Source organism: Numenius arquata, chromosome 9, assembly GCF_964106895.1.
Source record: "Numenius arquata chromosome 9, bNumArq3.hap1.1, whole genome shotgun sequence".
Classification (NCBI taxonomy): Eukaryota; Metazoa; Chordata; class Aves; order Charadriiformes; family Scolopacidae; genus Numenius; species Numenius arquata.
In genome coordinates this window covers 42,832,942-42,846,857 of record NC_133584.1, presented here as the reverse complement: position 1 = coordinate 42,846,857, position 13,916 = coordinate 42,832,942, and the positions used below count along the sequence as shown (strand labels likewise).

Sequence of the window (13,916 nt, the reverse complement as noted above, 5' to 3'; positions counted from 1 at the left end):
GTTTCCGTGTTTATATTTTTCAAAAATCAAAGGCTGTCTTTTGATAGCTAAAAAGTGCATCTACGTGATGGAAAGAAAAATTAAACTGCCTACAACTCGTTATTCCTGCGTATATCTCGCCCCATGTGTTTCAGAAAAAAGTAAAATGAAAGACTACTCAGGCTTTTAGCATAAAAGATGAAATTCTTAACCCAGAAAAAGAATTGTATGTTGTTTTTCCCCTCTTCTTTTGCCTGTGAAGGACACGTTGTCTAATAAATGGAATATGGTTTATCTTTTTATGAATTGACTAAAAAGGCTACAAGGTCATTCTTTTAAAAAGAGATGTGTGCTTGAATAATTTTGGTTTTTATTTCTTCATTTTATTAAACTAGGAGAAGGATGTTTACATTCATTAATAAGGAAGAGCGATAACTCTGTTTGTCAATGTTAAGAAGGAGGCTTCTGAACACTCGCTGCTTGTTCCTGTCATACTGAGAGCATTAATGGGCACCAGCTGGGCTGTGGCTATAGCAGCTTCACCACTTCAGCCTCACACAGCAAGAGCGGCTGTGGCAATGCTGCAGAAGGGCCTCCTGTGTGGATTTAGGAAGTATACACTTCAGTTGTTGTTCCCTGGGCAACAGAATAACTGCAACCAGCTGGCTTTGCACCACCTGAGCTGATCAAAGAGCAAACCCTGTCAGGCACTGATACTTCAGCTCCTCCAGCTTCAGCCTGAATGTTTGCAGGCAGTGATGTAGGAAGCATTGTCATTTGGGTTTCAAGGTTAAACACAGGGGAATGAAGTAGAATAACAGCAGAAAGTAAAATGAAAACATCGTTCCTGTAGATATTACCATCTGATTTGTATAGCTATTGATCATATAGAATTAATTTCTAAATACCGACTTACTAACAGACATACAAAATGTGTTTTGAAACGATTCAAAAAGAGAACAGGAGACTAGCAGAACCGGCTTGAATACATTATTTGGGGAGAAAAAAACAATCAAGGGTGATTTATGATATGTGTTTAGTTAAGGAAGACCATAAAGAGTGATTGAACACAAAGATTAAAATGCCTTGTAAAATGATATAATTAGGGAGGACTGAGCAGAGCTGGATCTGGTCTGCTTTGGGTGATTGCTGTAAGCTTCTGACAGGTCAAGACTGCAGTTGTTATATATGTCAGAACATACTTCAGTGGCATGGTAGGTTTTATTCAGCATGTGGCACCAGAAGAATAAAAGGTAGATTATTGAACAGCAGTGAACTATAATGTTGGCTGATATGGACCTGTATAATTTGGATCAAAATCCACTTGAGTCTGTTGGATGGGGGGAGGGAGGAAGGGAGAGAAGGGCAGGTGGTAGTATTTTTTTGTGTTCCCATTTACATCTATTCTTACACTTTTCCCTTTATATTATGTCAACACCTACTTAACACTTTGCTTAAGAGGGGGGTTAACTTCTTAAAATCCTGTTTTAAACTTTGTTATCAAATACTAAAGATTGATATTGGTTTTAATCACTCTTAAAATAAGTTTATATTTTATTTTTTCTAATGTCTCTATTTACTGCCTGTAAAAGATACTAACTTCACTTTTGGAAAAACTATTCCGGTGGGTGAACCGGTGGCAGGCAGAACATGGGTAAGCAATAGCACTTACTGACTTTTGTCAAGTTCTGGGTGTGCCTCAACCCTGAGACACCTGAAAGAGGAAGGCAAATGGAGCTGGTGGGTTTCTCCATGTACACAGACCCCTTCTTTGCTGATAGTGCAGAGTACTGACTAGCGTCCACACCTCTGAGGATTTGTTTTTTGTATTCCATATATTCCTTTTTGTTTTTCTATTTCATATTTGTTTTGGTAATATTTGACTGATGGAGGCATCTCCAAAATTGTTTCAGGTGGCAATTTTTTCTGGTTTTGGGCTGTGTTTTTTGTTTGTGGTTTTCGGTTTGGGTTTTTCTTGTTAAAACTCGCCATATTTATGGAGGGAGAATTTCAGTAAAGGGATTCATTGTGAGAAAACAATGAAATTGCTGGGTTGTTTTCAATTGGAAAATTACTTACAGCTCCAACATAAGTATGGCTTTTTGTTCTCAATAATATAAAAGCAAATAGAGGTCTAAGTGAGAACACTTACTCTCTACAGTGACAAACTAGACTGCATCTTTCTTGTTCATCTATTCTGACTTATTGCATCAGTTGTCCAGGTATCAATTGGTTTCTTAGTATGGTCACTAGGGTTGCGAGTTATGTCCTTTTTAGAGTTGTTACTTATTAAAGAGAGTAAACTGTATCTTTCAAGAAGTGTGTATAAACAGATTTTTATGGCAATTGATGTTCAGTTGATTTTTTTGTAGATTTGGAGTCCATGGCATTTTCTGAAGGAATCTTTATAATAATTCTGAATTACTTAAAATTTTAGGTTCTTCTCTCTGAATCTGGAGACACGACAGAGCTCACTTCTTTCATTATGTAAGTCTTTAACTGTGAGAAATGCTGAAGCAGTATCAAGGGTTGTGTGAAGTGCATAGATAAGCCCTTCTAGCTTAAAAATCTGCAAATTCATTAAAAGCTATAATTTTCCACAAAGGCAGGAATGACTTTCAGTGTCCTGAGCAAATGTCTTGCATCTGGAATCAGCAGTCTGTGTTCTTATATCCACATTTTTCTTTTTGCATCTAGTTCCAAAATGACTGAATTATTAAGGAATGTTTGTTGGCTATTGTATTCCAGCAGCAACAGCACAGTGACTTTATCTGTTGTGTGTGACATAACTCTATAAAGGAGTAACAGGTACTTCTAGTTAATGTTACATACGTGGTTTTTTCTCAAACTTTCATTAATAACTTCCAGTTATGTTTAGCTTTCAGGCAGACTTTTTTCCCAGGCTTATTTCTTTCTCAGAGGCTATTACTATAAGTTGGAGCAACTCTCCAAGGGGAACAGTGTTTGGAGGAAGATAAACGGGATGCTTCACCTGTCTACAACTTCTATTTTTTTTTTTCTATGTTGGAACAGCTGGTAGTGGAAAGCTGAAAATTGTCATGGAAATAGCCCTCATTGAGAAGTCCTTTTGAGTGCTGCAGTGAAAATTGGTATCGATTTGGCGAAGTTGTGACCCTCTGCAAATTGCACGCTCTGCATGCAGAGAGTTTTCTCACTTGCTCGACTTGTAAAGTAGACATCTAAAGAGGGCCTCGTGTTCTGTAGCCGTGGTTATCTCTCTTAGGCTTTGGCTGAACTTGCCAAAGTTTGTTTCCTGTGCTTGGTTACTGCAACCTCATTGCTGCCAGCATCATGTATGGTTGTTTCCTAACTCAGTGCTGTCAAAATGTGGGATTATTTGCTTATTCCTTGAATTCTGGTTTGCTTGTTTGTAAGCCTGGATTGTTTCAACAGAAGCAGGTAGATGAAACTGTCTATATAGTCACTCGAGCAGATGGTATCCTCTGCCCAGGAGATAGGATTAATGAATGTGGGGAAACGGGGGGTTGTTGCAGTTGGAACAGTACATCTAGCTCCATCCTTACCTATGCCTAGCAAAAGGTAGAATGAAGATGCACGATGAATTAGAGAGGTGAATTCTCTTGAATGAGGAGTAAAAAATGTGACAAAGATTAAATAGTTCATTGTCTCATTTCTGGATCATTTTTATGTAAACAATGCTTTAGGAATACAGTGAGCCTCCCTTCTGCAAACCTTTCACTTGTTTTCTATGAAAGTGTAACGTTCAGGTTCACAAGACAGGTTCAATAGTGCTTAGCTAAACCTACCAACATTTTTCTTAATACACTCAGTAATAAGACTACAACAGAAACTAGCTTAACCTTATCCATTGTCTTCTGCGTTGGTGCTGTGACATAAATAAAAATTCTGGTTTCATTGTGAAGTAGGGATGGAAAAGTGGTTTCCAACTATGTAAATAGCTTTGAGGAAGGTGTAGAAGCATGACTTAAATAGACACTGTGTATTTTGCTTGTCTGTCTTTCTTTTACAGAATAACTGGCGTTGTCATTTAAACATTACACTGATATTGGTCTCTTAAGAAATAATACCAGAGGTGGTAGATAAAAACATTGTCATTTTGTATGTATATGTGCAGTAGGGTGATGTGAAGATAGTAAAAGAAGGGAAAATCTGGAGTTTCTCTTTGCCTGGAGGGATTCTAGGTAAGCAGTAGCACTACAGAGGTGGTAGTGAAATTACTTAGTAATAGTGGGTTTTTAAATTTTCATGTGATCACTTGGGAAATAAGGCTATATGGGTAATTCCACAAATACTGTATACTGCTAACGATCTTGTCATACAGCCATGAGAGGCTTGTTGTGGGACTTGGATTACTATGCAATGAGAATTATCTCGTGGCTATGGGTTCCTGTAGGTTTGTTGCTTGTGGTTATTGATTAAGAGGAATTGTGACCCACAAGAAGTTCCAGGGAGTTTTCAATATATTTATATATTTTCTTCAGCCTCCCTCAGTCTTCAAGCCAGTGCTTGTTTAGTTATCTTAGAGTTTTCAATCTGGAAATCTGATTGTAGAAGAAACTAAATATTTCTTAAAGAGTTATTGATAGGAGCACACCATCACAAATGCAAAATGTTCCCATTTTAAGAAGTTAAAATGACATTTTAAGGCTGTCTTAAGATTCATGGTGCTGTGCTGAGAGGAAAGATGGTTTGAGAAACGTGTAGTTTCTTTTCCATTATTTGCTTTTGTGTTTCTCTGCGTAGATCTTGATGGAAAAGCTAACGCTTTGTATGCATGGTACAGACCTTGTAGTAATTATAATCTATCAGAAACTTCTTTGTGATGTTCTTTAATGTTTTGTCACACATTGAGTACTGAGGTGAAACATTCAATAAATCTCGACTTCTTGAACTCTATTGCACTTTCAGTTTAGGTTATTTATTATTTGTGTGGTGTACAATGCATGCTGTGCGTTGATTTGCCCTTTGCTAAAGAAAGGTAGCCATCTGCTGCTGCTTCCTCCTCTTCGTTCAGTGGCACGTGGATTCAGAATAAAGGATTTGCCTCATGATTTGGAAATAGCTGTTTAGTTAGCATGCACTACAATCAGTAAAATTAAGTGTTAATAAATAAGGGATTATCCATCATCTTTAGATGTACTGTCTCCTGATACCGTATGCAACTTGTATACACCAGATTGCTATAGAACAGTTATATGCATCATACATATATTCTATATTTAGTACAATCTATCAAATACCCAGTGCTTGTCTGTTCTGAATTCTGTGCTTGAATTTGAAGTCCTCCTCCTACCCCTGTTTCCTTCTCAAACAAATGGTCTTACTGGTTTGACCTAACTACCTATGGTTTTTATGTCATATGTCTACTTTTAAAACATGTCTGCATTCTTGCATTTTGGGCTTATTTACTTTATATCATTACATATCAATTGATTTTTGTCCAATTCTCTGTTGAGTGCATTTTTGCATAGAGAATATCTAGATTAACAACCTTTATAACAGACTTTTTCCCACGTTAGTGTCATTTTAGCCTAAAAACGGCTTTTTTCAGATTTACCATCCTTCCTCTATAAAAACACTCTCATTAGAATTGTTCCTGTTTTCCATTCCACTCATGTAAGTTGGTCACGTCTGCTCATGGCTCTAATCAGGCACTCTGCACTAGAATCAGCTAAAATGTACTTGGAGACAGAAGTGTTAAGAAAGAGGCATGCGAAATGACCTCAGAACAGAAAACATGTCGTTCGTTGCTGCTTATCCTCTGGACTTCTCATTTGACACATCCTCCAGCAGGTAGCTGCTCCCCCTGCCTTCGCCTCACACCGCTGTGGCTGGTTTCTTTGTTCCTGCTGTAGTGGATCATACTGACGTATCTGTCTTCTGTGAACCCTGGACCAGTGGCTGCAACACCGTGAACATATGCAATGCTGCTCTGGTCTCCTCCCATTCTGCACTGCTAAAAATTGCTATATTGGGTGATGGGCAATGCCGTATGTGCGTAGACCATATGGTATTTTCTCCTTAATCTGCCATTGGCTTGTTCATCATACACTGTAATATTTTGCTATAAGCGTATAAGTTCAGTTTGTCTTTTGGAAGCAGCTTTTATTTGTTAGAGGAGTGTACTTACATGGAATACTTGGTTGTGTAATAAACAGTAGTAAAGGGTACTATGCAATGCTATAGATTCAACTGAAGATAGCTATCAAAAGGAAAATGTTAAAATGATGTCTAAATCCTTACTGTTAAGGAGTTGAGCAATATAACTTGTGAGTTGTTTTCATTAACATCAGTATGAGGAATGAAGCTTGGAAAACTTGCCTCCCAAAGAGTTATGTTTTCACGAGCACTGACCGTTGCCTTTAAACAGGGAGAAGCGCATTGAATGTGTGCTAATTATGAGTTTTGCAGCAACTCGGCCGCTAACTTGAGGTCTGTGTCTGTATCTGCATTTTGCATTCTTTGAATTCATCTTGGTATAATATTTTTAAATATTTTAAACAGCAGATGTGCATTGCTTATAGATTTGTGTAAATGTTGATGCACTGTATACAAAATATGTCTCCCATACAATGATCTGTTGACATTATTCTCTGTTGGTTAGCTTCAGACAGTAAAGTCATGACATGTGCTGCTGTTTGGAGGATGCCGAAGGAATTGGAATCAGGCAGTCATGAATCCCCTGATGATTCATCAAGCAACACTCAAACCCTGGAGCTACTCTGTCACCTTGACAACACAGTCCATGGCAATATGGCCTGGTAGGATTCTGCATATTTTATATTCCTAGAAAAAGCCTAAAGGATAGACCTGTGCTGTTAGTTTTGTGCAGATTTATATTGTAGAAGCTATGCTATACACTTTAAAACTATTCCATCTTTTTTTTTTAAAAAAAGGTACAAATTGGATTTTTAGTCCCAGATGTTTCATAGATTAAAAACATTTATTATAGTCCTGCAAACACATATGGAGTAACAGCCTGTGTACTGTTTTAATGTGTTTCTCCCCACCTGCCCCCATCTAAAACCTTTGTTGCACAAAGGTATAATACTTAGCATTTCAATCTTTTTATGGAATATAAATTTGATGTTGCACTTTGGTCTTTGTTTTTCAGTCTTCACTTGACTGATTTGCCATAAGTGCAAGTAATTTATTGTTTGTTAAGGATAAGAATTCATTATATTATATGGTGCCTGTTTAACTACTCCTCACTGTTGCCTAAGAAAAGACAAGGAGAGCTGCAATACTGCAGAGGGTATTACAGAGGTTTGTTTCCTTTTCCTTTCAGTTATTTAAAAGAGTTAAATTTGTCTGTTGTGTATTTGAAAGTTCTTTGCTTTACGGATATATATAATGTTCCCAGTGCTTCCTGAACAGATGCAGGGTGAAGAAATGTTAATACACTCAGTCCATATTTAACAACTACAATGTTGTTTGAGATAATTTGGGGACCACTTGACCACTTTCCACTTGCAGAAAAGGTTGAAACCGTAAGAACATGGTCTGCTATAGTCCTAGGAACACCTTGTCTGGCAGCAAGAATACAGAGTAGGAGGTGATCATGCAAGTTGTACAGTCCAAGTGCAAGTTCACAATTATCAAAGAATTTTAAGAAAAAAACATGGAATAACTCAGCAGGTTTTTGTAAATGAAATGTGACAACCCTGAACTGAAACTGAATAAAGATAATGCAACATCAATGTCAGATATTGCTGTGAGTGTCTTACATGAGAGTGGAAAGGGTGTCTTTGGTTTCTGTATTCAGATAGCTGCTCTGTAAGGTATCCATCATGCTGTCATTATACTTAAATATATTCTAGTAGGAGTGATTTTAGATTATATCAAAAGAGAACAATACTGAAAATCAGACTCAGTTCCTTTTAAAAATCTGGGTGCATAAAAATTTCTATTCATTAACTAACTAGTAAAAAAAAAAAGGAATTTAGAAGTGATAGTTAATTCAGTTGATTTTTAATTACATCATACATTGTACTGTAAGCTTTAAGCATCTATTTCTAGCTACTGATTTCTAGTTTGAGCCTTGTAGGTTAAATTTCAACTGAAATGAAAAAGGTAACTAGCAGGTAATATTTGTTACGTGGTTCTTGGACAACACTGGACATATCAGTGTAATCAAAAGAGTGTCTAAGCTGCTTTTTTCTAAAATCTCAGCTTCCTGAATGTTAAATTTCTTTGTGGTAGTACCTTTTAACTCTTTGCTACTCATTTTCATATGAATACTTCTCTTTATAATGCTTTGATTATATTAAACAATTCCCGTTTTATTGTTAAAACCTTTTGATAATTAGATTCCATATAGTTGGGAATATTATTTTTTGTTTTTTTTTAATCTTCACCTTTTTCTCCTTAAGATCTGTACTTTTTGTCTTTGAATCTTCTATAATCTGCTTCTATCTGATGCTGGGATGCCAGGACTCTGTGTGGTAGCGTGATCACCAGACAAGGAATAAGGGAACATACCAGGATGTGAATGCCAAAAATCAGGTTTTTCCTCTAATATAGCTTGTAGCAAGTTCATGTGCAATTTTCTGTCTCTTGTTGTCTGACTTTGTTCAGTACTAGCACTTACAAATATCTGCTACCATTTAATACTTTTTATCTATATGTGTGTGTATATATATATATGCATAAAGACTTGAAAATGTCCTGTGTTACAGAAAGATAAAAGGTATAAGCGGAATACTTGGCATTAGTACCCCTCACATCATCTCAGGCAAGCACAGCTGAGTTAAAGGATCTTGTTCTAGAGCAGGCTTTTCTATTCCTGCCTCAGTCATAGCAGAAACAGCTCACATAACTCAGTGAAATAAATGTTTTGTGCCAAATGTGTATCACTTAACAGGCCATGTCCCCAAATAGCAACTCAGATATTTTTTTACATTACGCATTTCAGATGATTCAAAAATATGAATCTACTTTAGACACTTATGGTGCAATTTTTGTTAGAACCAACTGTAAATCAAACAAGCAATGTGTAAATCAAACAATGCAAAGTGTAAATACTTTTCAAACTTCAATGTAAGACCAACATTCTAGCCTATGCAATCACTTTGAGATCAGTGGTGCTCTGGCATCGTATAGTTGCGGCACTTACTCTGGCTCTGTCATTTGCCTTGCAATTAGAGCATAATCTCATACTTATTACAAAATACAGGCTGGACACTGAACCCAGGGGTTCGATATGATCACACATGCTTTAAGGAGGCTGTATAATCCACAGAGCGCAGTAGAACAATGTACCACAACCGCTAGCCTCGGTAAGGGTGGAAAAGTTTTTTAAGTCATGATAGCTTTTTAATCATACACCTCAGATTTGATAAAGGCTTATTTTTTTTAAAGTTAATTTTTAACATGATGAGTCAGAATGCATGCCAAAAAAAAAAACCACCAAGACAAAACCCATATTCTAGGCTTCCATCACATCTTCATAGGCTGGGCAGGGAAGAGTGCTGGCATTGACAGTACAGTTGAGAGATGCAGGGTGTAACATTGATGTGAGCCTTTGTGGCACACTTAGTGTGAACTTCTGTGGTTCCAGACAGTGGCACATGGGAAGGTATTTTGTGTGTCTTGGCATCTAGAGCATAGATGCTTCACAATATTCATGGATCTGGGTTGCAGATCATAAGTAACTGATATTTGACTGTAATTAAAGGTAAAAAAGCAAACCTATCTTGAAAATGCAACTGGCTATGTACACAGGCATCCACTGCATGTCTCAGAGCTTTATTTGCTTGTACTTTTCTTCGTTTTCCCTGCTCTGCTGTATTTCTTAACTTCTTTTCTTTAGGACTTATCTTTTTGCATTCTTTTTCTCTTCCGTTGTAAAGCCTGATAGTTGAAAAATTACCTCACAGATTTTTCTATTTCTAGTATCATGTATTAGGGAATGCAAGGGGTGATTCTTTTCCCTGGTCTTGTGTCTGAGGTTTTGGTTTTCCTCAATTGTTTACTGGCATTAATAGCCATCTCTGATATTACATAAATGAAGTGTAGAGAAAGTTTTTTGGAAAAACTTACTGTATGACAAGCGTTTTCAGTGGGAGTGTAACTTGCAGCTGCTTAGCAGTACTATCACTCTCCCCTTTATATTCTGATCCTTTATAAAATGGTAAAAATTTTAATTGTATCTTATGTTCTACTTCTCTCTCCCTTCTTAATTCTGTGTGATGTCCTGAATTCTTTACAGGATTTCACTGTCTTGAATCTTAGATTATCCTTCATTGTAAGTAAATCATCCTGTGTTGTAAATAAATCCACGTATTATATCTAAATCCAAATCTTCAACCATTTGTTATCTCTTTCTTAAGTTTTCTCTCTCATTTCTCCCTTTTTTTTATCCTTTAAAATGTGTCCGGAACCAGAGGAGTAATTTATAACACTCATGTCTCTTTTTCATTCCCTTGAATGTTTTTGGTAATTTTGAGTGGTTAGTATTGTGCGAGTTTAAAACTTCAGGCTATTCAATGTAATTGCATATACTAAGGAATAATTTTGATTCAATAATTGAATAGTGAAATAATAAAATGTTGTGTTATGTGCTGAGTTTATGGTGTTAATTTTTGATCAGAATTTGACTCTAGTCTTGTATGGCCAAGGGGAAACTTAATGAGAGTAAAATCTGACATTGAAGCAAATAATAAGGGAAAAATATGCTGTATTTCATGTATGTGAACTTGCTGTATGTATTCAATATTAACTTATGACCACTTCTGATAATTCCAATAGATTTCATATGCTTCAAATGAAAATTAGTTTTGTTGAAGTCTGCAGTTTGTGTTTACCTTGGATTTGTAAATCACAATACAGAAAGTAGTACAGAAATTGTTACCCTACAAGTAAAAAACAAAGGGTTTGTAGGGTACTATTTCACTACTTCTTCCCAACATGAAAGTAGTTTTTTGCTTTAACTCTCACTGTGCTGTCATATTCCCTAGTTTTACTGCCAAATTAATTGTAATTTCTGCACACTGAAAGAAACTGAGCTATTTTTAAAAGGTTGGTTTTTTTTTCCTGTTTATAATGCCTCTTTAGCTATTCTTAGCACTAAAGAAAAAGAGGCTTGCAGTCTGCCTCAACTGATTTTGCAGGTTAAATAGATACCAACTGTTTTTATTTTTAGTTTTTATTGAATTGCTTAAAAGGTTGTGGGAAATCTTAAAAAAAAAAAAGATGTTGCAGAACAGGAAAAAATTAATTATGCAGGAAAATTTTAAATGTTCATGTGGAACTAGCTTTGAACAGGTGTCCCTGTTTTCTTGGTCTCAGACTCCAGTTTGCTCTCCAAAACCCCATTAAGCATTTACTATTTAGAGTATTTTCTCCTTGGAGTAGAATTCTTTCTTAGTGTAATATTCTGGAATGATTATAGATGAAGTAATATTGCTGACACTTCCTTACACGGTAGTTAAAAATTCAGGGCTTTGAAATGTCTTTTGGGTGTCTGTTGGATGAAGAAAAGGATTTTTTTTTTTTTACATTTGTAATTAAGTACATCCATTTGGTAAAATGTACGTGAGGGCTGAAGGGGTGCCCTGCAGCCTCAGACAGTCCATCCAGCCCAGTGTTCAGTCTCAGGCAGCGGTGATGGAGAGGTTATTTATTGAGACCACACTAGCTAGAGTCCCAGTCACTTCTTGCAGTCCATTCACCTCAAATTCCCCCAGTATCCAGAGTTACTGGATTAGGGGTGTTAAAGGGTACATCTGTGCCAGGTGTGTGTAAACTTTTCCTAGTTTGGCTGTTCTTTTGAACAGGAGTGGTGATTTTCCTCAGCTGTCAATGCAGATCCTGGGCAATCATAATTTTCTTCTTAGGCATGTGTCAAATCATTGGAGAAATGGACTCTGAAGAATACTCTGTGAAGTTGGGGCTTTTTTCCCCCCCATCCAACCATGCAGATGTCCTGTTTGTTTCAAAGAGCAATAGTTTAGGAAGAATATGCTTTATCCATGTTGCCATCTTTTGAAAAATCACGTAGGAAAATACTCAAATTGTCCCCCCAAAAGCAGATACATGTTTCCTCTAAAATGAGTCTGCTGAGATTGGGTTTGCCCACTTCAGCTCTTCCGCAAATAAGCTTATTTCAGCTCTTAATCTTTACATTAGTGAAGTGTGACGTCCAGAGGCTGGGCAGGACATTTACCTGACAGCTCCCTGTGTGCTTTCCTGCCAGACATTCATACTACTAAAAAGTTTTTTCCTAGGTTGACCACCTTACTGATCTTTGACAGATGAGTTGGTTGTATGTTTCTTTCATGACATGTCACATATCCATAATACTCACTTTGGGGTTTTTTAAGCCCTGTTCAAGCAACAGAATGGAAATGCTGTCCATGGCAGCAGCTGCTCCACGAGCAGTATGTTGTAGAATGATAGAGGTTATGTGACTTCTGTCCATCTGCTTTGGAAACGAATCCTAGTTTTACACGCAGTTTCCCCACCTCCCTCCAGTTTAAATGAAGAAACTCATATATGTGCTGAGGGGTTCGGTTCTTCTACATGTGCTGTTCATTGTATATAGCGGTTAACTCTGGGTGGTAGTAGTTTATCATACGTGTCTGCTTATGTGAAATGTGTTGCTCCGTATTTAAAAGCTTTCTTTCCATTGGTGTTAAGAAAGAAGGTGAAAACAACTTTTAATACTTATGTAGATCTTTAAACTGTACATACTATTTCAGACAGTTCTTATTTGACTCTTTGGTCATGTTTCTTGTCCAAAGCATGTTGTCAATTGATTCTTTTTCATATTAATAAATAGGTTTCAGCTCCTCAGTGAGTTGTTCTTAAGACTGTTAAAAAGATTTGTCTGTGTAATAATATCTGCAAATCCACCAAGCAGATACAAGCGTTATGCTTAGTAATGTGCTTTTTCTGGCATGGGATATAGATTTCAACAGGTACCATAAACTATGCTGCCAAAACACTGCATTCCTACAGTAATTTAACTGCGTATACTCTAGACCTTTTGCTATTGTAGATATCTCACCAAAAAAAGCCTGCAGCTATAACGCATTCTGCTGTCTCAGCACATGTGTCTCACATGGACTTCTAAAATACTTGCAGAAAGAAAAAAGAACTTCTAAAATGTTTCAAAATAGCCATTGAATCCTCAAATATTTCAGCCATCGGTAACAGTAGGATAACTAAAATACTACTGTAAAATATTAATTGTGGTAATGTGACAACCTTAATAAAACTTTTGGAAGAGCTGTTGTATATGTAGACATGTATTTAGCAATCGAGCAATATTATGTTTCATCCATGCCTTCCCATGAAGTTAAAAGGGTTTTGCATATTTGCCTTAGAATATTATTTGTGAGCGTTTCTGCTGTAATATTTAGGTATTCTTGCTGTAAATAATCCATTATAAGTGACTTCGAGGAAATATTTTCTTAATCTATTGTATTCTTTAGACTGTATTTGATATTTCATAGAATGTCAGAAACAATGCATAACTTTTTTAATTAACCCCTCCCCCCCCCCCCCCAGCTATTCTCTCTTCTCTAAAAGAGAATAAGGAGAATAAAACAGGTTTCATTTAAAAAACAAAACAAACTCAAAGATTATGAGCCAAATGAGAGCTGCTGAGTAAGGATTAGAGAGCAGACGTCTACGGGTGACACATTACTGGGCGACTGCTGTAGGCTACCTCATCAGGAAGAACAATTAGATGAGGCCTTCTACAGATAGCTATAAGTAGCCTTATATTTACAGGGCCTGGTCCTCGTGGGGGGCTTCAACCATGCCAGAATCTGCTGGTGGGACAACACAGAAGGGCAGAAGCAATCCAGGATGTTCCTGCAGAGCAGTGATAACTTCCTGACCAGAGTGACAGTGGAGCCAATGAGGAGAGATACTCTGCTGGACCTCAAAGAAGGAAGATCTGGTTGTGGATGAGAAGGTCAAAGGCA

The 13,916-nt window shown here is 36.9% G+C and overlaps 1 protein-coding gene across 1 annotated transcript in view; it reads left to right on the top strand.

Moving 5' to 3' along the window:
* EIPR1 (EARP complex and GARP complex interacting protein 1) overlaps positions 1–13,916 on the top strand; it is an 83,965-nt gene that overhangs the window by 38,806 nt on the left and 31,243 nt on the right. Inside the window, exon 4 of the mRNA XM_074153388.1 lies at positions 6,587–6,743. Coding sequence (XP_074009489.1) covers positions 6,587–6,743 — 157 coding nt within the window. The remainder of the gene's footprint in view (positions 1–6,586; positions 6,744–13,916) is intronic.